A 21,506-nucleotide genomic window follows, 5' to 3' on the forward strand; every position below is an offset into this window, starting at 1 on the left:
AGATTAAATTTTAATAAAAAATGACTTCTACTTTAAGAAGAAATAAACGTATAAAATATTTTAGTCATAAATAGCATTATCAAAAGTAACAGCAATTGGTAATTATTAATTCGTAATATAAAAATAATTAAAATAATTATTATTTTTTATTAAACATATATATATTATTGTTTATAGAAACAAGATCAAAATTTAGATAACACAGGACCCCGCTTACTTCTAATAAAGGTCTCCGGGCAAAATTTCAGATTTACTAGTAATTTTACCAACCTTTCTTATCTCATAATTTTACCATATATATATAGTGACCTTTTAAAATTATATTAAATTTTACCTTAGATTTTCAGAGACCTAAATTTTTTTAAATATTAAATAAACAAAATATTTTATAATCATTACAATAAATTTTAAAAATTTTTTATTTTTACTAAGTTTAATTCTTATTCTTTAAAGATAAATAACTTTTATTAGTAAAAAAAGTACTTTGAATTACAAAAATACTATAAAAAAAATCTTAAAGACACACATCTTTAACTTTACTTCGAAACTATTATTCACTTACTTTCTTTAAAAAAATCTAATTGATTTTTTTTAAAAAAAAATAAATTCGTAATTGGTATTATTATGAAAAAATGCTCGTACCCCATAAGTATTAATCCAACTGCTATGAAAATATTTATCTAAATATTTTCGACCTTGCCGAACAACTTTACTTAAGCATGAAAAAGTGATTTCATTTGACCAAAGTGCCCAAATTACGTCCTATAATCACTGATCGGGAAAATAAAAAAAAATTAAAAGTGCGAAAATTGCTCGTATTCCGTAAATATTAAACTGATTCTTATGAAAATTAATATTCAGGTAGTTTCGATCTCGCCGAACAATATTACTTAAGCTTAAAAAGGTGATTTCATTTGACTAAAATGCCCAAATTACGCTCCGAATTTAATAAACAAAAAACGTAAATTTTAAGTTAATATTAAAATAAAAAAATGCTCGTATGCAATAAATATTACTCCAACTGCTATAAAAATTCAAATATAAGTAGTTCGACCTTACTAAACAACTTTCTTAGATAGTAAAATATGATTTGATTTAACCAAAGTACTGAAATTAAATTCTAAAGTTGCTAATTGCTGTACGAATTTTTATATTTTAAAAGCTAATTTTTGTAATAATTTTCAAAAAGATAGTGCTAATGCAAATAAAATTAAAAATATAAAATGGTTTTTACAAGTATAAAGAAGAGAATAAATTTTTTGTTGTACAATATTTCAAATTAGTATATATAAGGTAAATATTAAATTTTATATACAATTTTACCTTATTATTTACCGAAACATTTGTAAACTTATATTTGATTTTACCTTATAAAACCGGAAACCTATTTTAACTTTACCTTACATATCCGGAGACCTTTATTTGTCATATATATAATTTTACCTTTATCTATTAAGAGACCTAAAATTTTTTTTTAATATAAATTTTACCTTATATTTTCGGAGACCTCTATTAGAAGTAAGCGGGGTCCTGATAACACACTTGCTGATGCAATAAATAATATGTATATTTCACAAACAAATTTTGCACCAAGAGAGTGGTATGAAAAGTTATAGAGAGATTTTAAAGATCTTGATAGAGATTATGAAAATTTAAATATTAGATTTAGAATTGGATTGAATTTATGAAGAGTTTTATTAATTTTTATAATGATATGTTGTCTATTAGCTTTAATAAAATTTTTTTTGAATCACGTACTTTAAACATCATAATTATTGTTTGGATATTTTTTATTTATAGTTTTTGTTATCATTATCATTATTCATTGAGATCAAGGAAAGTTCGAGTGAACTTTTCTTGAAATTACATTATCAAACTATCAAACTTATCCCTTAAACTGTTTTGCGGGCAAATTTGCCTGCAATTTCTAAATTAGAATAAATGACGCTATAAAAAATTCTTTAATTTTGGCCAGATCGTCACATAATTTTGCAGCCAAATTGATCTACATTCTGGCCATAAATTGTATGAGTTAGATATACAGTTGATCATTAAAATTGGATTAGAAATTAACCCGCAAAAATAGTATCAGAATTTTTATATAATAAAATTTAAACTTTTCTTACCATATTTTTTCTCTATTTGAATATTTATTATAACTTTTATTTTTATTATAAAAATTTTGCATTATAATAAACAAAATAGAGATAAAAAAAATCAATTGTTATGAATATATAATTAAAATGCATAATAAAATTTTCATTAAGGTTCTATATAAAGTCAAAATCCTACTTTTAAATATCAAAATTCATATTAAGAAAATCGTTTCTCATACCAAATTCTACATATTCTATTAAGCTTTTATATAGCTACAATTAATTATCAATGAAATCGTCGAAGTTAAGTGCAAAGTTTTTTAAAATTTTGTAATTATCTTAAAATACAACTTTTGACCAATGGGTAATTTTCGATTTTCTAATATATAATTAATAAATAATAATAATTGCTGCACAATATATAATTTAAACTATCTTGGAAAAAAATTTTATTGAAATTGCTTTATTTTTCATAAAATTAGATGAGAGCTGAAATTTGGTAAAATTGCGGGCAAATTTGCCCGCAATTGCTTACAGTTTAAGGGATAAAAAATTAACTAACAATGAAGCAAATATATCATTTTTAATTTGAAAGACAGACTTTTTTTTGATTCACCAAATTGTGTATACCTTTTTTGATTCAGAAGTTTTATTACATGATAAAGAATATACTTTTTTTGACTCATAAATGTACTTTTTTTGATTCAGCATGTGCACTTTTTTTTGGTTACTTTCTTTGATTCATGCAACTTATGCAATCAATAATTCCAGAGTTTTTTATACATGCAATATATAAAAGACTATATAATCTTATATACGAATTATTTATTGAATTATAATTATATTGAATATGATGATAGTGATTTTTAATCTTTATTATGATGTATTCACCAAAATCACTATTATTTCTTACTAATATCCATCATAATTTGTTGTGCAGTTCCTAAAAATCAAGATGTTTGTAATCGAGATAGCTCTGTATAATGGATATATTTAAAGTGCTAAGAATTATATTAATTTAAAAAAAATATTTACCAAATTATAGTATACACTGGTCAAAAACTAGGCAAACATAGCTTAAGCTTGAATTTTATTAATTAATGCCGAAGTGACTTTAGAAAACACAGAGTAATCTATAAAGTACCGCAACAAGTGCAGAACTAATAGAAAACAAAGAACAAATAATCTTCCAAAATTACAAATAAAAAAGAAAAGCTAAGATTATAAAACCCCACCCTCTCTATATAAATAACTACGGCTACTCCCCCCAAATCTATTTCAAAATGGGTAAAGTCGACTATGCTATACGTAACCCATCCAGCGTCATACCCACTCCTAGAATTGGTAAAGAACCTCTGAGCTACTATTAGCACCATCAAAAACGCATAAAATTCAATTTCCCCTATTTGGCTACATACTATGGATAACAAACCTATTTCATAAAGATCTCTGGGAACTTTTTAGTGTCATGCAATCCCCGAAGAAACACCCACCTCATTGCGAATGATCCCAAACGGAGGACACCCACCTCATTGCAAACAATCCTTCGACCTACAAAAATTTACTATTTTTAATCAATATAAAATCGATATTGTTAAGTTTATCTTAACGGTATCATTTCGATATCATTTCAATATCATTTCAATATTGATTTCATCAGGAAAGTTTTTGGGGTTTAGAACTGCAGAGATCTGTGAAATTAGCAGATCTCCGCATTTTTTTGCACTTTTTTGACGCATTTCTGCGAAGTTCTGTGAATTTTGCAACTTTGCAGATAATTGAATATTTTTATCTATAAATCAGCAAAATTCTGCAATTTTGCAGATTTCTGCAGATTTATTAGAAAAATTCTGCAGTAATCTTCGATTTTGCAGATTTTTGCTTTTATTTTTCATTGAAATATCAGCAATTTTATCATTTTGATTAACTCTAATTAATTTAACACAATTGCCAGTTGGAGTAGAACCCCGAATAATACTAATATAACTCACAAATGATCGGCATGCATTTACTACGATATTAACTCTACACAACTTTTTTTTCATAGTAACACTACGCAAATCCAAATCTTAGTTCAAAAAATTTTTGTTACTAATATAATTCGTTTCACATTTTTTCTATTAGTAAGATATTAATAAAATCATGCGAAACTCACCATTTATTTGTTAAAATAGTGCGTTTCGCACTTTTTTATATTAAAATATTAATAAAATGGTGCGAAACTCTCCATTTATTTGTTAAAATGGTGCGTTTCGCACTTTTTCTATTAAAATATTAATAAAATGGTGCGAAACTCTCCATTTTTTTGTTAAAATGGTGCGTTTCGCACTTTTTTATATTAAAATATTAATAAAATGGTGCGAAACTCTCCATTTTTTTTATTAAAATGGTGCGTTTCGCACTTTTTTATATTAAAATATTAATAAAATGGTGCGAAACACTCCATTTTTTTTGTTAAAATAGTGCGTTTCGCACTTTTTCTATTAAAATATTAATAAAATGGTGCGAAACTCTCCATTTTTTTGTTAAAATGGTGCGTTTCACACTTTTTCTATTAAAATATTAATAAAATGGTGCGAAACTCTCCATTTTTTTGTTAAAATGGTGCGTTTCGCACTTTTTCTATTAAAATATTAATAAAATGGTGCGAAACTCTCCATTTTTTTTGTTAAAATGGTGCATTTCGCACTTTTTCTATTAAAATATTAATAAAATGGTGCAAAACTCTCCATTTTTTGTTAAAATGGTGCGTTTGCACTTTTTTATATTAAAATATTAATTAAATGGTGCGAAACTTACCAATTATTTATTAAAATGGTGCGTTTCAAACTTTTTTTTCTTAATAAAATGGTGCGAAATTCACCATTTTTTGTTAAAGTAGTGCATTTCGCACTTTTTTCCTATTAAAAAATATTAAAATAATGCGAAATGCATTACTTTTTGTTACTATATATCGGGGTCCTGTTGGAGTATATTTGTCAGTTCGTATTATTACAGTAATCATTACCAATCGGATATAAACCAGAAATCGATAAAGTTGATCAGACTAGTCAATTATGATTTGTGTGCCGAATGATAATCTTTAGCTTTAAAAAAAGTTTTTTTAAAAAATTTATCTTTTCTAATATTTTTTTTAGGTATCAGCGAGACTCTTCGCTTTGGATTGGTAAGTTTTGAAAGTTTTTCTTTCGAAACTGTTTTTTTAAAAGATTTTTTTAATATTTTTTTTATTTATTTTTTTAGGTATCAGTGAGACTCTTCACGGAAAGTTTCAAAAGTTTCATTCTTTAAACTTTCGAAACTTTATTTTTTAAAAAAAAATTAATATTTTTTTTATTTATTTTTTTTAGGTATCGGCGCCCTTCACATAAGTTTCAAAAAGTTTCATTCTTAAAACTTTTGAAACTTTCGTTTTTTAAAAAAAATTAATATTTTTTTTTATTTCTTTTTTTAGGTATCGTGAAACCCTTTCACGTAAGTTTCGAAAGTTTTTTGAAACTTCGTTTTTTTTAAAAAAAAATTAATATTTTTTTTTATTTCTTTTTTTTAGGTATCGGCGAAACCCTTTCATGGTAAGTTTCGAAAGTTTCATTCTTCAAACTTTCGAAACTTTCATTTTTTAAAAAAAAATTAATATTTTTATTTATTTCTTTTTTTTAAGTATCGGCGAAGCCCTTTCACGTAAGTTTCGAAAGTTTCATTTTTTCGAAACTTCATTTTTTTAAAAAAAATTAATATTTTTTTTTTATTTTTTTTTTCTGTATCGGCGAAACCCTTAATGTAAGTTTTGAAAGTTTCGTTTTGAAACTTCATTTTTTTTTAAAAAAATTTAATATTTTTTTTATTTTTTATTTTTTTTAGGTATCGGTGAGACCCTTCACTTTGCATCGGTAAGTTTCAAGAGTTTCATTTTTTTGAAACTTTGATTTTTTTTTTAATTTTAATTTTTTTCTTTATTTGTAGGTATTGGTTGGGATCTTTGGAGTAGTAAGTTTTGAAAAATTTGTTAATTTTTTTCTTTATTTGTAGATATCGGTTGGCGGGGACATTTGGATGGTAAGTTTTGAAAAGAATCATATTCTTTTCAAAACTTCAAATTTTATTTTTTTTAACTTTATTTCTATATTTTGTAGGTATCGGTTGGGATTTTTGGATAGGTGAGTTTCGAAAAGTTTCGTTCCTTCTTTTCGAAACTTATTTTTTTTTCTTATCTTTATTTTTCTATTTTGTAGGTATCATCAGTTGGAAATTGGGATTTTTGAATAAGTGAGTTCGAAAAGTTTTGTTCGTTCTTTTCGAAACGTATTGGTTGAATAGGTAAGTTTTGAAAAGTATCATTACTTTTTAAAACTTTAATTTTTTTTTAATTTTCTTTCTTTATTTTGTAGGTATCGGTTGGCGGGAACATTTGGATGGTAAGTTTTGAAAAGAATCATATTCTTTTCAAAACTTCAAATTTTATTTTTTTTAACTTTATTTCTATATTTTGTAGGTATCGGTTGGGATTTTTGGATAGGTGAGTTTTGAAAAGTTTCGTTCCTTCTTTTCGAAACTTATTTTTTTTTCTTATCTTTATTTTTCTATTTTGTAGGTATCATCAGTTGGAAATTGGGATTTTTGAATAAGTGAGTTCGAAAAGTTTTGTTCGTTCTTTTCGAAACGTATTGGTTGAATAGGTAAGTTTTGAAAAGTATTATTACTTTTCAAAACTTTAATTTTTTTTTTAATTTTCTTTCTTTATTTTGTAGGTATCGGTTGGAACCTTTGGAAATGAAACCTGTGGTAAGTTTTGAAAAGTTACATTACTTTTCAAAACTTCATTTTTTCTCAAAAAGTTTCATTACTTTTCGAAACTTTAATTTTTTTTTAATTTTTTCTCTTTATTTTGTAGGTATCGGTTGCAACCTTTGGAAACGAAACCTGTAGTAAGTTTCAAAAAGTTACATTAACTTTTCAAAACTTCAATTTTTTTTCAATTTTTTTTCTATATTTTGTTGGTATCGGTTGTGACCTTTAGATAGGTGAGTTTTGAAAAGTTTCATTTCTTTTTGAAACTTCAATTTTTTTTAATTTTTTTTCTAATGAAACTTTACTAAGGTATTCTCTTTTTGTAGGTCTATGACTTTCTGGGTGTTTCCTGAATGGAACTTCGAAGGTATTCTTCGAAGTTCTTTAAATTTTTATTTTTTTTAATAAAATTTTTTTTTTTAACAAAATTAATTTTTTCTCTTTTTTTTGTAGCTTCGCAACTTTTTAGATGATATCTGAAGAGAATTTTGAAGGTATTCTTCAAAGTTCTTTAAATTTTGGATGAATACTTTAGATATATGCGCTGTCAACGTCATTAAAATACATTTGAAAGATGATTATATTTTAATAAGTTGGCATATATTGGGTTTTTTTCTCAATTTTTATATTGTATTTTATTAATTTCAGTTAGTTATATTTGAAATTCTTTAACTTTATAAATTTATTTAGCTATATTCAATTTTGCAATTTTATTTGACAAATTTATTAGTAAATAAAAATACATAATAAAAAATATAATATATAATGACTGTGACGATTAGTAAATAATTTATTTTTTTGTGAATTATTGCAGAACTTCGTTCTTGAATTTTTTCACAGAATTTTGTTCTTGAATTTCTTGCAGAACTTAGTTCTTGAAATTCTTTGCAGATTTAATTTTGAAGATTTTCGCAGAACTTTATTTTCTTGAAATTCTGCGCAGTTTTTGATGAATTTTTTTTTTCAAAGACTGCCGACAGGGTTGCAGATCTGCGCAAAAATGTCACCTGCAGATCTGCGTAGATCTGCACCCCAAAAAATTTCCCGATGTTAATATCGATATGATATCAAAATAAAGTATTATCACTTCGATATCATTTTGATATTAAATCGATATTGAAATGATATTGAAATGATAATTAAAATGATATCGAAATAACATCTTTAAATTAAACTTAAAGATGTTGTTTCGATATCATTTCTATTATCATTTCGATATCATTTCAATATCGATTTAATATCAAAATGATATCGAAGTGATAATACTTTATTTTGATATCATATCGATATTAAATCAATATTGAAATGATATTGAAATGATATCGAAATGATATTACTTGAAAACTTAAAGTTTCTGTAAAGTAAGATCTACCTAGATAAGTTAATCTAATGATAGCCCAACATGTGACCACCATGATCAGCATACTATAAAAACTGCGGTACCCAACCTGTCACCCCTTATCACCCGAGTGATCATTGATTTTGAAATTGTAACACCAAGCCACCATGACGATCAAATTTTCCAGTATCCCCCCATCCCCCAAAGAAAATAAGGTTACACTGAAAAAAGCGACCAAGAAAAACAAAAAGCAAAAAATAAAGACATAAACCTCAGGAAAACTCGAAGTGCAATGAGAAAAACCTGAGTAAAAAACACCAAACATACATCTCAACTCCGTCTCCTTATTTTAGAAGACTAACTCCCCCGTTAACAACATCAACTAGCAAGAAATACATTAGTCAGGAGCTCCTTCCAAGAAATACTGGTCCAGCCTGCGAACCACTTGGCCAGTTAGACTTTAAAGGCGTAAGAACCAAGACGCACTACTTTTCAACCTTTCAGAAAGCCCAAAGGAACGTTTATATGGAACTGCCATCTTACAGTATTATTGGTAACTCCAAGACTCATGATAATAGTCCTAACTCAATATAAGCCGTAAGGAGTTCAGGCAAAACTAAAGACCTCGGTAATAACTTCATATAACGTTAAAAAGTCCTTTTACTATCACTCAAGGTAAAAAATCCTCATATTTTTCATCTATGTCTTCGGGAAAAAATGGGCAGAGCCCAACGGGAGAGAAAGTACGATGATCCTCACTACTGGTCAAAAACTAGGCAAACGTGGCATAGTAGCCTTTATCTTTATTAAATTTATTTGAACTTTACAATTTACAAAAAATAAAAAGAAAAATATAAAAATAAAACTAACTAAAAACAAAGCTATATAGTCTCCTAAGAAAAAATAAAGTAAAAAATTAATCTAAAAAGAAAAATTGCATTACACTAAATTTCCCCAGATCTTCCCCCTTGAATATATTCCAACCAAAGTAGAAGCAACTATGCTAACAAAATGACGAATAGTGCGCCCACTATAAAAATCGACACTCCATCCTGCAAAAGCTGTTATTAAGTAGCATCATTAGACGACCCATAAAACCTGAAAAGTGATTAAACCAAGGCAAACCATATTTTATCGAGTTCTTCAACCAATCGGTTTCGGAGTCACGTGAATCGGGTAGGGTTGAAGGTGGTAAAGATGAGTAAGGTATGTACGTTGACAATGGCAAATTAGATGGCTTCGAAGTAGTTTTCAACTTATAAGTAATGTTCATTGCGTTTTCCCATCTACTTTTCTCATAATAATGCGGATTTCAAATTCGTCTTCTGAATTTCTGAATAAAATTGTTATGGATAGCAGCGACAACCTTTATCGCAGAATTTCTTGGAATAGATAAATCAACAAATAAGTCGATAAAGAGCCTGGATAGACAACCTCGCACAAGGGCATAGGAGGACCAATTTGTAGATGAAAAGGACCAGCATAAAAGAGAAGTAAGTTTAGTAATAAACGGAGTTGGATCAATATCAGCCAATTTTCCAGCTTCTTGAAGTTTAGAAATCAAATAGCCTTAATAGGATTGGAGTTTTTGTTGCATAGGTAAGCGACGTCATTTGCACATAAAAAGGTGCATCAAATCTTCCATGCGGTCGATACAGGAACAGCAAGATAATTCGTCTATGTATAAATCTGGTCGTGTTCTTTTAAGCTTTTCCAATGTGGGTAATTCGTCCAAGAAAAGTTTGAATTTCAAGGATCGGTGCCTCGAAGCATGTTTAAAAGTAAAGGAAGCGTTATGAGAGGGTTCGAATTTCAAAGTGAACCAAGTAAGATCCCAGTCAACAATGTAATCTATATTAGATAATAATAAAAAAGTAAAGTGAAAACGCAATTAATGTAACAAATCACGCATCAACTGCGTTTGGTAATATTGTTTAAGAAGGTGTCTTGGATTGGATTCGCAGACAACATCATTGTCATAAGTTAAGACAAAATCATGGGCAAAAGCAAGGTCCATTCTAGAAATCAAAATACTGGATGACGCAGTATGAGCAGTATTGGCCAAAGAGTCAGCAAAATCGTTTAAATAATTGCCAGAGTGAGCTTTAACTTTAACGGGAAAGACAGTCAAGTTCTTAGAGAAGATGTTTCATTCAATGATAGCCCAAAACTCAAAGTTTGTAGTTTTGTAATAAAGTCGGCTATTTGAATAAACAGAGGAAGAGCAACCTCGAAGGCCATCAATGGCAGTTTGCGAGTCAGTATAAATAGTAACTTCTGAGTCACGAGAAGATATGGTTAAAACTGCGTAAATAGCGGCAGCTTCAGCTCGAGAAAAAGAGGGATTATCCCAAATAATGCTATGCGCATAAGTAGCAATGGAGTTAGGAAAGCCAGCATCTAGTACAATTTGCATCTAAGACCAGCCCATGGAAACATCAGGAGTTCCTAAATTAATAAGAGACCTATTAGTGTAAAAGATATAACGTGATTCTGCAGAAACAACTAATGGAGAGTTCACAAAAACAGCAGCAGCAGAAGATTCAACAGTGGTAGGAATAGCGGAAGCTGCAGTGGCATCTGTAGGAGAAGGATCAGAAACAAAATTTAATTTACTATAATAGAGACGGATACCATCTTTAATATCAGCCCAAGTAAAGGGGGGAGGTTACTTCGGAGGTGGTAGTTTTAATCCGCTCATTTGTAGTAGGCAAAATGAGCGAATGTTATAGAGAGACTGACAGTATATAAAGAGTTAAATCAGCATTCCGTTTTTTGGAAGGAGGAAGAGGAATGTGAGCAACACAACCAGGATGAGGAGAAAGTTTGATAAGATCGCCTGGCGAGGATTCGCAGTTGGGAGAAATTCAATGAACAATGGAACAAGTACCACGACCTGCTTGAACCAAAAGTTGTTTACCGAAGATGGGAGAGCCGAGATCATCCAACGTAACAATCCAATTTTTGGTAGTGGGAGGAGAGGAAAGACAAGGTTCCAACTCATAAAATGAAGAGTCATTCGTAGGCACGATGATAAAATCGTCGAGTAAACGATTATTAGAGTCAGGTATAGTGGTAGTTTGTTGGATATCTTTGTACCAATAAGGAATACGGCCAGGATAAGGTTGCTTGTCAAAACCTCTCCAAAATCCTGCGATAAATTTCAGCAAGATTTTACTATATATTTACTATAGTTTCGGCAGGGTTTCAACAGTTTCGGCAAATGGGGGTTTCGGTATTTCGGCAAAGTTTCGGCAGGATTTTTAATATGATTTAATATAGTTTCAGCATTTTCCGTATAGATTTCAGCAGTTATTAAGAAGGTTTCGGCAAGCAACCTTAGGCCAGGATCACGTCTTCCAACCAAGTTGTCATAATAAGCCTTCCAAGAGATTAAATGAGTCTCTTGAGGAGTAACGAGCTGAAATAAATAAAACAGCTTTCGTTTACGCAGGATAGGAAGATAGGCTTTAAAAGCTTTAGGCGTCATGCATTTAAATAAAGGAACACGTTCATCTAACAGGGATAAGTTCGGAAGCTTCGAAAGTTGAGTATGAAGCAAACGAAAAAGGGTAGAATTCAGGAGAGCAATAGTGCATGCGATATAATCCTTCTTAAAGGAAGAAAGAATAGACAATATAGACCAGTCCTTAATTAAGAGAAGAAAAATAGGAATCAAAAAATTGTATTGAAGTAAACACAATAAAAGAAGAAAAAGAATTAGCCATTAAAAATAAATTAGTAATATGACAATATCGTTGATGAGCAAACAAATTAATCAAGCCCAATGCTTGTGATAAAAATAAAATAGGGTTGGGAAGAGAATGAGAAAAATTTGCTTTGTGTTTCACAACAGATCGTATACTTCTTGTTATAAGGTGACAGTCAGATTCAGACGACATGCAAAAATCATCATCAATGGTATTCGCCTCTTTCTTAAGTTAAAGACTCTGGACATTGGTGTCGCATATGCAATTATAATAATATTGAAGTTGCAAAAGCATTGGCTCGTACTAGAGATGGAGAATGTCTTTCTTCAGAGTATTTTGACAATAAAAGTCCTTTACAGTGGAAGTGTGTTAAGGGGCATATATGGACTGCGAACTTAAATAAAATAAAAGATTACAACCAGTGGTGCCCTACTTGTGATGGGCGAAATCCGACTATATTTGATATGAAAATTCTAGCACAAAAAAATAACGGAGAATGCCTTTCAGATCAGTATTATGATGCACACACAAAACTTTTATGGCGTTGCAAGAATTTTCATATATGGGAAGCTCCTCCACTAACTATTCTGAGAGGTAGCTGGTGTCAATACTGTGCTGGTACTGCAAAACTTGATATTGAAATTGCTAATCAAATTGCATTATCGAGACAAGGCCAATGCCTTTCAGTGGAATACAAGAATATAAGCGCACCACTTCTATGGGCTTGTCAATATAATCATCAATAGTAGTCCTCACTTAGTAGTATAAAACATTCTGATACATGGTGTCCATACTGTGCAAGTATGGCTAAACATACTCTTGATGATGCTAAGCAAATTGCTCTCACTCGGGGTGGTAGGTGTCTTTCAACAGAATACAAAAATAATAAATCTCCTTTATTATGGATCTGTAAAAATCGGCATAAATGGTATGCAAAATTCGATAATATTGTGAATAAATGCTCATGGTGTCCATATTGTAGCATAGTAAGTATAAATGTGAAAATCTATGTCGTCAAATCTTAACAAAATATTTGGGCCCTCTATCAGAAAATCGTAAGCCTGATTTCTTAAAAATACCAGAGCATTCAATGGGGCTACAACTTGACATTCCTTATTATCACTATGGTTTTGCAATCGAAGTACAAGGAGAACAGCATGATAAATATATAGAATTCTTTCATAGAGGAAACCTGAATAATTTCATCAGACAGCAAGAGCGGAATCAATTCAAGAAAGAATTATGCGAAGAAAATTGCATCAACCTAAAATATGTCTGGTATTACAAAGATCCACATATAGTTATTCCAGAGTATCTTCGAGAACTGGGTCTTATAGAATAAATATGAAACTTTAAATGCGTGTATTTCATTAAAATCCTTATTTTTTCGATATAGTAATTTCATGCTCAGTCCAACCAAATGAGAAAAATGGAGTATTATATATATCATCTTAACGAGACCAAAAATTTAAAGAATATGAATCACCCTGCAAGTCCTGCGTTTCCTTTTCATTTGTTAATTTGCGGTAGACCAGATAGTGGAAAAACTAATATGATTCTTAATCTTCTTCTTGGAAATAAAATTCAACGTTTATTTAAGGAAAAGAAAGGGTGCGGTATGTCAAAAATGATGATCTAGTCTTAATCGGAAAGCATATCCATGAACCCAAATGGGTATTAGTAAAAAACTGCTATGAAATTTTTGCAAAGGGTCCAAAAGCATATCGAGAGAATGTAACATTTCGTGCGTTAAAAGCAGATGCGATTCCAAATATAACTAAGTTCTCACCAGATAGAAACACTGTTGTAGTCTTTGAGGATCTTTGCGCTGAATCAAAAAAAATTCAGGATCGGATTGTTCCATATTTTATCAGTGGCCAACATCAAGGTGTATCAAGTATATATGTGAGCCAGAAGTATACACAAACTCCTAAAATTATTCGCGAGAATATCACCCATTTAGCTTTATTTCGAGGCTCAGGAAGCCGGGACGATATCCATAGAATCGTGCGACAATATACGGATGATCCAAAAAAAGCATCCAAGATTATTGACAAACATTTGCGAGATCAAAATTTTGTGGTCTTCGATTTTACTAAGGCATTTGACGATCCTCTCGCAATTAGATTAGGTTGAAACACGCCCTTAAAATTGGATGAGTAGGGTTCGTTTCTGCTCTTTCGCATTTATTCTCATGTTATATTATATTCCATATACATAAAAAAAATCATGTGCACATTCTGTTCTGAAACACCAATAAAGAAAAATTTCTATACAGGCATGTATTACACGCATTAGCCAAACAAACAAATTTTTTACTTATCTTCAAGCAAAAATATTATATGGATCATATGATTAATAGCATACGAACTACTTTTATTTCATGCAATTTACATTACACTGCATATTAGTATGTTAAAGAATACGAGATAAACACGTAGATAGATATACATAATTTTTGACCAATCCACCGATTTAACCAGTTTAACCTAATTATTCTTCTTTTTTCTAGGAGAAGTTTTCACTTATTCGATCTTAGAATCATCATCACTTGATTCGGAAATAGGATTTGTAATATAAGACATTATACTCTTAGTACTCGAAATAATCATATCCTAATTTTCGAGAATAACATTACATCAATCAATATCTTTATATGTATTCAAACATTTCATGCAAAAACTTACTCGCATCGTCCACAAGTTTGAGGCGAACTTTGGTAACTCTTTGAAGAGCAAAGCTGGTATTGTTGAATAAGAGAACTTTTTTTTGAGTTCAAAATAATATACACCAGCAAAGGGCATACACATGCTGTAAATATAAAAGTCATGATCTGTATGGATTTATGAAGAAAATCTGAATTTACTTATAATGGAAATATTGATCCAGCCATAGAACTTACTATATATTTGAACGCCGTATACTTTTATTCTTTTAAACTCTTCGAAATTGCCTGGATAGTTGACTTTAATAAAGTTCAGTATGATCTTTAGCATCTTGGCAGTTTTATTTCTATCCCCAACATAGTGGGTATGGTCAGGACATGATGGAGATCCTGAAACTTCCAAAGTTGACACCTCCAAATCAAAATCCACCATTGATATAATTGCGTCAATTTTATTTCCGGTACACCGTCGATCATCATCTCTTAATGATTGGTTCAGCTGATCAGCAGAGCATTGCAAGGTTGATTCACCCCTGTTGAAACACAAGCCAGCAAAATAAAGTTAATAATAATAGTAATTACTCAACGCGCTAAATTTGACTTAAACTTACTACCTACAGTCCAAAAAAACTGATCTTCGAATAGCATGGTAAAGATATGGGAAACAAATTTAATTATGTAATGTCCTTCTGTCTTATTTTCTTTGAGGCAGTTTCTGCCATTTGAAAATTGTTTCCAACTATAGCAAAGTAGTAGTTCAATGTTAGAACAAAATCAGATTACAGTATATGAAGTACGCAGGATACTTGCAATATTTCCATCAAATCTAAAACCCGTTTCCTCCATATTGTATTTCCATTTTCCCGTAGCTTTTCACACTCTATTCTGATTACATCACGTAATTTTTCCGCGATATTCTATGAAGTAAACATAAATATAAGGAATCACCAACAAATCAAAGTCTAACCTTCTCTACTTACCACATTTTTCAATATACTTTTTATATATTGTTTGACATCATCTGCCCTTCCGTCTTGTTCTATGTCCTGGTCAATCGAAGTTAAAGCGGAAGCAGATTCTGGAGCTAATGATGTTGCATCGGGGCTAGACGTTAAAAATTCTTCTATTGTTCCAATAATATCACCCCAATGCTTTCTGAAGAAATTTCGTGCTTCTGTTGCAGAAGATTTGGCCGTATCAAGAATATTATAACGCATTAGACTGTAAAAAAAAGTTTTCAGCATCTAGGGTATATATATATCAATGGAGTATTCAACAGATGTACATACTCTTGTTTATGTATTTCTTCAACATATCTTGATGAGCGACGCTATTGCTCCATTTTTGATCTAACGCACATATTCTTGACAATTAGCTTGCAATCGACGGTGATATCAACAGGGGTTTCATTAGGAGATCATCTTCAGAAGTATCATCTTTATAACCATGTTCTTTACATACGAAAGAACTTGATGAAGTATCATACGAAAAATTTTGATGAGGCAGAGTACGTGGCTCGGAACTATTAATTTTGTTTATATTACTAGTCATTTCCGCACTAGACCCTGCGCTTTCTAAGCTTGACGAAAATGGTATTGGTACTCCTGGTGATGATGATGCGTTCGGTGCTCCTTGTGATGGTGATGGTCTTGGCACTCCTTGTGATGATGAGGAGGAGGATGGCGTGTCTTTCGTGGTTTTGGCCTGTTTACACAAAAAAATAGAAAAATTTTGAGAAGAATTCATGGTAACAAATCCTTATAATCATAGGGATGCATCTTATACCGACTTTCTTAGCTGAACCAACTGACTCTTTATTCTGTAGATGTAATAAATCATTAAAAAATGGTTGCATAAAATTCATTGCAACGTAAGACCTTATCAATATCCTAACCTTTTTTGGAAGAGATAACTTTTTCCGCTTTGGTATACAGGCAGGCATGAAATCATCGTCGGACTGAATACAAATTAAATTACCTTTATCAGACAGCCAACATTTTGTAGATTCTCTTATAGCAAAAAAATGCTTACCAGTGCTTTTTCCAGCACTGACTTTCTTCTATCTTCAATTGCGGTGAAGTTCATGTTTTTACTTTGGTCAAGAGCATAATTTAACTAGTATAAAAGAAAGTATTAGGTTTAAATTTTGTGTTCATGTAAGCAACAGCCAAAAAATCCTTACATCTTCAGATTCAATCTGAAATAATTTCAGTTCATTATGAGTTTTGACATATTGAATTTTTTCATGTAGATTTTGAGTATTGCGATCATTCCAGAACTTCACAACTTCTGGAGAGCGTTTAATATCCTAGAAACTCAAGAACATAACAATCGTTAATGGTTAATTTATTACAACCCAAATTGCGTCTATTATAAGATACAAAACATGACAGACTGCAACGAACTCAAAAGGATCAATACTGGGCGACTCAAAAGGACACACCAGTGTGTCATAGCAATTGATTCAAAAGGACCTGCCAAAAGCCAATTGACTCAAAGGGACAATTTTACCCAATGTGCGGAACTCAAAGGGATCCATAAAGCTACTAGGGTGGGCTTTTGACCTGTCAACTGAATCTAATCATAAAAAAACATACCTGCCAATTATTAAGTAGCCCCTGTGCCTTTTGTCTATAAATGTTGTCTTTGTCGTTAATGATAATTTTCTGAAGTAAGGACTTAAACGCACCGTGTTCTTGATTGCAGTCATTTAAAACCAAGTTTTCAGACCTCCATTCTAAAAAATTAATAAGTGACCACCGAAGTGGATCGATCTCCTGAAAGTAGCTGTTGTCGATCTCCTGTAAGTTGTTTGAAATTTGTTCCATGGAAATTTTTGTATACAAGTTAACGATCGGTGAGAAAAAATTCTTTTATGTACAGTATATGAGAAATCAACTGTCGTACAGATTGATATGATGATCCCGTTCACACGTGTTAATTCTTTTGCTTGACCGCTTATACTAAGGCAGGTAAAACGCTATATAATATGCTTCAGTCAAATGTAATAAAAATAGCCATCCCTCCAGAGCAATATACATATCAGTAAATGCTATTCTGCTAAAAATTATTCAGCTAAATGTTGCAAGGAAAAAAAATCGAAATATTTTGGGGATCGATTTCTTATGTGTGAAATTTATTTTGGAGGAATCTTACCACACTATTGTGTGATGTTTTTGTCATATGGTCACGTGCTGACCTGTTTACGTTTTTTATTATGTTTCTGAGGGACTTAGTTTTTTTTTACTAGCCTGATCTCTATTTGTCACTGCATTATATATCACCTGTACTATCACGTTTAAAGTACTATTTATATTGTGACAGGGTAGTGTGGTAAGATTCCCATTATTTTGTCGCACAAGCAGTCACACAGAGCTACAGCTGATTTGGGCGGTGTATCACTTATTACATCATATGCACTTTAACGAGGATCGAAAACATGCTAATTTATGTCACACATGCCAACATGCATTGGCCTTAAAGCTCCGAACGGGTCGGTTTGGTCCGGATTATAGACAGTTTGGATTAGAGCCGAAATCTGTAAGAACCGAACCGAAAAACCAGCAGTTCAGTTCGGTTTAATCCGATTTTTTATAAAAATGTGAAAAATCGAATAGCCGGCCATCTAGTGATCATACAAAGTCGAGCCATATATCATTGGATTCGTCTCGACGAGACGCGTCGAATGGTGGTAAGCTCATGTCTCTAGCATCGATAGATCACACGTTAGCCCACGCTAAATGATTTATAAATAATTGGAATTATCAAGCTATCTATCGGTGCTAGAGACATGATCTTAGCACCATTCGACGCGTCTCAGTGAGATGAATCCAATGAATATAAATTCGTCCGTGTATGATCACTGGATGGCGAAAAACATCAAGTTTCGCATTTTTTTAAAATTTTCAAGTGTTAAAAATTAAAAATTCCGATACATGAATTTATTCGTCGTCCAATGGTCGTACAAATATGAATTAGGACTCATTGGATTCGTCTCGATGAGACGAGTCGAATGGTGGTAAGATCACGTCTCTAGCATCGATAGATAGCTTGCTAATGCCAATTTTTTATAAATCATTTAGCGTGAATTAAAATACGATCTATTAATGCTAGAGACATGATCTCACCACCATTCGACTCGTCTCATCGGGATGAATCCAATGAGTCCTAATTCATATTTGTACGACCATTGGACGACGAATAAATTCATGTATCGGAATTTTTAATTTTTAACGCTCGTAAATTTAAAAAAATGCGAAACTTGATATTATTCGCCATCCAGTGGTCGTACACGGACGAATTTATATTCATTGGATTCGTCTCACTGAGACGCGTCGAATGGTGCTAAGATCATGCCTTCAGCACCGATAGATAGCTTGCTAATTCCAATTATTTATAAATCATTTATCGTGAGTTAACGTGTGATCTATCGATGCTAGAGACGTGATCTTACCACCATTCGACGCGTCTCGTCGAGACGAATCCAATGATATATGGTTGGACTTTGTAGGATCACTAGATGGCCGGCTATTCGATTTTTCGCATTTTTATAAAAAATCGGATTAAACCGAACTGAACTGAACTGAATTTTGAGCCGGTTTCGGATCAGTTCCCCGGTTTAGCCCGAACTGTTCGGAGCTTTAATTGGCCTTAAGGCGCTTCGCATGGCTAGACAATATATTATTTTATTAAGACAATATTCGGGATCTAGGTCAAGGACTGATCTGGAAAATTCGGCAGGTGATATAAAAAATGAATTGCGGTATCGGAATTCACTTTTTTATATTGATTTTATATATAAAAAGTGAATTGCGGTATCAGAATTCACTTTTTTATATTGATTTTATATATAAAAAGTGAATTGCGGTATCAGAATTCACTTTTTTATATTGATTTTATATATAAAAAGTGAATTACGGTATCGGAATTCACTTTTTTATATTGATTTTATATATAAAAAATGAATTGCGGTATCGGAATTCACTTTTTTATATTGATTTTATATATAAAAAATGAATTGCGGTATCGGAATTCACTTTTTTATATTGATTTTATATATAAAAAATGAATTGCGGTATTGGAATTCACTTTTTATATTGATTTTATATATAAAAAGTGAATTGCGGTATTGTGATTCACCTTTTTATACGATTTTAATATAAAAAGTGAATCGCAATATTTCAAAAAAAAAATGTTTTGCACCATTTTTTTTTGATATTTTAATAAAAATCCTGAAATTTTTCAGGTTTCAGTTCAGGTCGGGTCAAACAGATAATCTGATATAACTTGACCTGACCTGACCTGAAAAAAAATTTCAGGCCAGGTTTATTAATTAACCTGACCTGACCTGATCCATTCAGAACTCTAACGCCAGATTTTACATTTTTTCATTAAAAAAACTTTTTTTTTGTTTAATTTAAGGCGGCACAAAGCTAATAAATTGGTTCTCATAACCCGACCGGGTCAATGAAGTGTAACCCAAAAATTTTTATTTTATATATATACATATAATTAACCAATAAAAATGCTCAATCTAATATCATGTGATAAACCAATTTTATTAGCATACATGTACGCATATAACGCATTCAATCATCAATCATGCAACGCATTTTTTTTATAGTGTATTTTATATGAGTTTCATTTTATTAAAAATAAAATTCATTCATGCAATGCAAACACCAGGCCCGTATTAACGAACCTATAATAACGAACCTATAATAACATTACAAAGTACAAGCCAAAAAAATAAACCTAAACTTTTTTTGCTTCCCTTTGTCTTTATTACCACCTTGTTTCCATTTCAGACGTTTCTTTGAGACAATAGTATCGCTATTACAGCCACTACAATGTGGGTGTTCATCTTTTGTTACTCTATTGACGTCTAAGCTTCCACACTCAATGCAAACATCTGGGTAAATTCCGGCTGAGTAGTATGGTTTTTCAATTGGCGAACTACAGGACCATGAATCATTAACGAAAACTCTTGAAAATAACTCATATATAGAATCCTCAGTAGCATTATCAAGCTCTTTATCTATATCTATTTCAAATTCTTCATTTCTATTATCTAAGTCTTCTGGTTCGTTCTGTTCATCATTATTAGAAGCATCCTCCTTTTCCATATTTTCTTGATCATCCTCACCATTGTCTTCTGTAATATCATCACATATGTCTTGTTTTGGTGGAATAGCTATTGCCAAATCATACGTATTATAAAATGACATACCGCAAGTGTAGAGTATTGTATCCAAAAATCCTTGAAGTATTGTCTTGTCTTTTTCAGAAAGTTTCTTTGCACTGAATAAAAGACAAGGCTTCTCACATTCAACACAGCTTACAGTAATACCAACATTTTTTGCATGTACAGCAGAAGGGCAAAATGGCATAGTATGTTTTACTTTTGTTGTTTTCATCTTTTCTTTTGTTTTTTTGACATTCTTAAGCGAAGGTCTATGATCTTCCGTTGTTTGTTTACCATACAACTCTTCAAATGATTTATAATGCAAATCATCTCCAGGTACTGGATCCAGAAGTCTATGCAATTGTTCAAAATCTTCAGGCAAACAACAAGGAAGACGGCAGATGGTGCAAGTAGATTCACCACATTTTTTGATTGTAAAAGAGTAATGTCTTGCAGTACAACAATGTTCTATGAATTCTTGTAGAAACAACTTCAAACAAAGGTTGTTAATTTAGTTTCTTTTTATGCAGGTATAAACTCAATTGATATTTAATACTTACCCTTTGTTTTATATGTTCTGCAGTATGGTCCTCATGGGTAACGCTATCATCCACAAGCTGAATTGTTTCCCAGAATTTCTCCATTTCTATTTCTGATGCTGCAGTAAACGTTTTAAAGGGTTAGCTTTTAAGAGATTGGTGGTTGAATATATCATTAACCAAAC

General features: G+C 31.0%; 4 protein-coding genes across 4 annotated transcripts; 1 reads left to right on the plus strand and 3 right to left on the minus strand.

The window, feature by feature from the left end:
- Window positions 1-5,017: 5,017 nt before the first annotated feature.
- On the plus strand, window positions 5,018-7,218 carry OCT59_026256 (uncharacterized protein; the record flags this gene model as incomplete). Its single annotated transcript, XM_066143055.1, has 14 exons — window positions 5,018-5,077; window positions 5,234-5,262; window positions 5,551-5,570; window positions 5,647-5,668; window positions 5,758-5,777; window positions 5,958-5,963; window positions 6,060-6,083; window positions 6,230-6,253; window positions 6,485-6,511; window positions 6,589-6,612; window positions 6,688-6,721; window positions 6,845-6,878; window positions 6,988-7,021; window positions 7,211-7,218. The coding sequence occupies 14 exons, from the start codon at window positions 5,018-5,020 to the stop codon at window positions 7,216-7,218; spliced, it is 366 nt and encodes a 121-aa protein (XP_065992612.1).
- A 7,240-nt stretch (window positions 7,219-14,458) lies between these two features.
- OCT59_026257 (uncharacterized protein) lies at window positions 14,459-15,815 on the minus strand (the record flags this gene model as incomplete). The annotated part of the gene is made up of 5 exons (XM_025329475.1): window positions 14,459-14,548; window positions 14,621-14,766; window positions 14,836-15,131; window positions 15,382-15,515; window positions 15,579-15,815. The coding sequence occupies 5 exons, from the start codon at window positions 15,813-15,815 to the stop codon at window positions 14,459-14,461; spliced, it is 903 nt and encodes a 300-aa protein (XP_025168562.1).
- Window positions 15,816-15,969: 154 nt separating this feature from the next.
- Window positions 15,970-17,426, minus strand: OCT59_026258 (uncharacterized protein; the record flags this gene model as incomplete). Its single annotated transcript, XM_066143056.1, has 5 exons — window positions 15,970-16,302; window positions 16,388-16,555; window positions 16,630-16,713; window positions 16,781-16,906; window positions 17,196-17,426. The coding sequence occupies 5 exons, from the start codon at window positions 17,424-17,426 to the stop codon at window positions 15,970-15,972; spliced, it is 942 nt and encodes a 313-aa protein (XP_065992613.1).
- Window positions 17,427-20,324: 2,898 nt separating this feature from the next.
- On the minus strand, window positions 20,325-21,426 carry OCT59_026259 (uncharacterized protein; the record flags this gene model as incomplete). The annotated part of the gene is made up of 2 exons (XM_025311761.2): window positions 20,325-21,272; window positions 21,343-21,426. 2 exons carry the CDS (start codon window positions 21,424-21,426, stop codon window positions 20,325-20,327), a joined length of 1,032 nt encoding a protein of 343 aa, XP_025168564.2.
- Between the last annotated feature and the right edge of the window lie 80 nt (window positions 21,427-21,506).

This window comes from Rhizophagus irregularis, chromosome 6 (assembly GCF_026210795.1).
Source record: "Rhizophagus irregularis chromosome 6, complete sequence".
In the NCBI taxonomy this organism is placed as follows: domain Eukaryota; kingdom Fungi; phylum Glomeromycota; class Glomeromycetes; order Glomerales; family Glomeraceae; genus Rhizophagus; species Rhizophagus irregularis.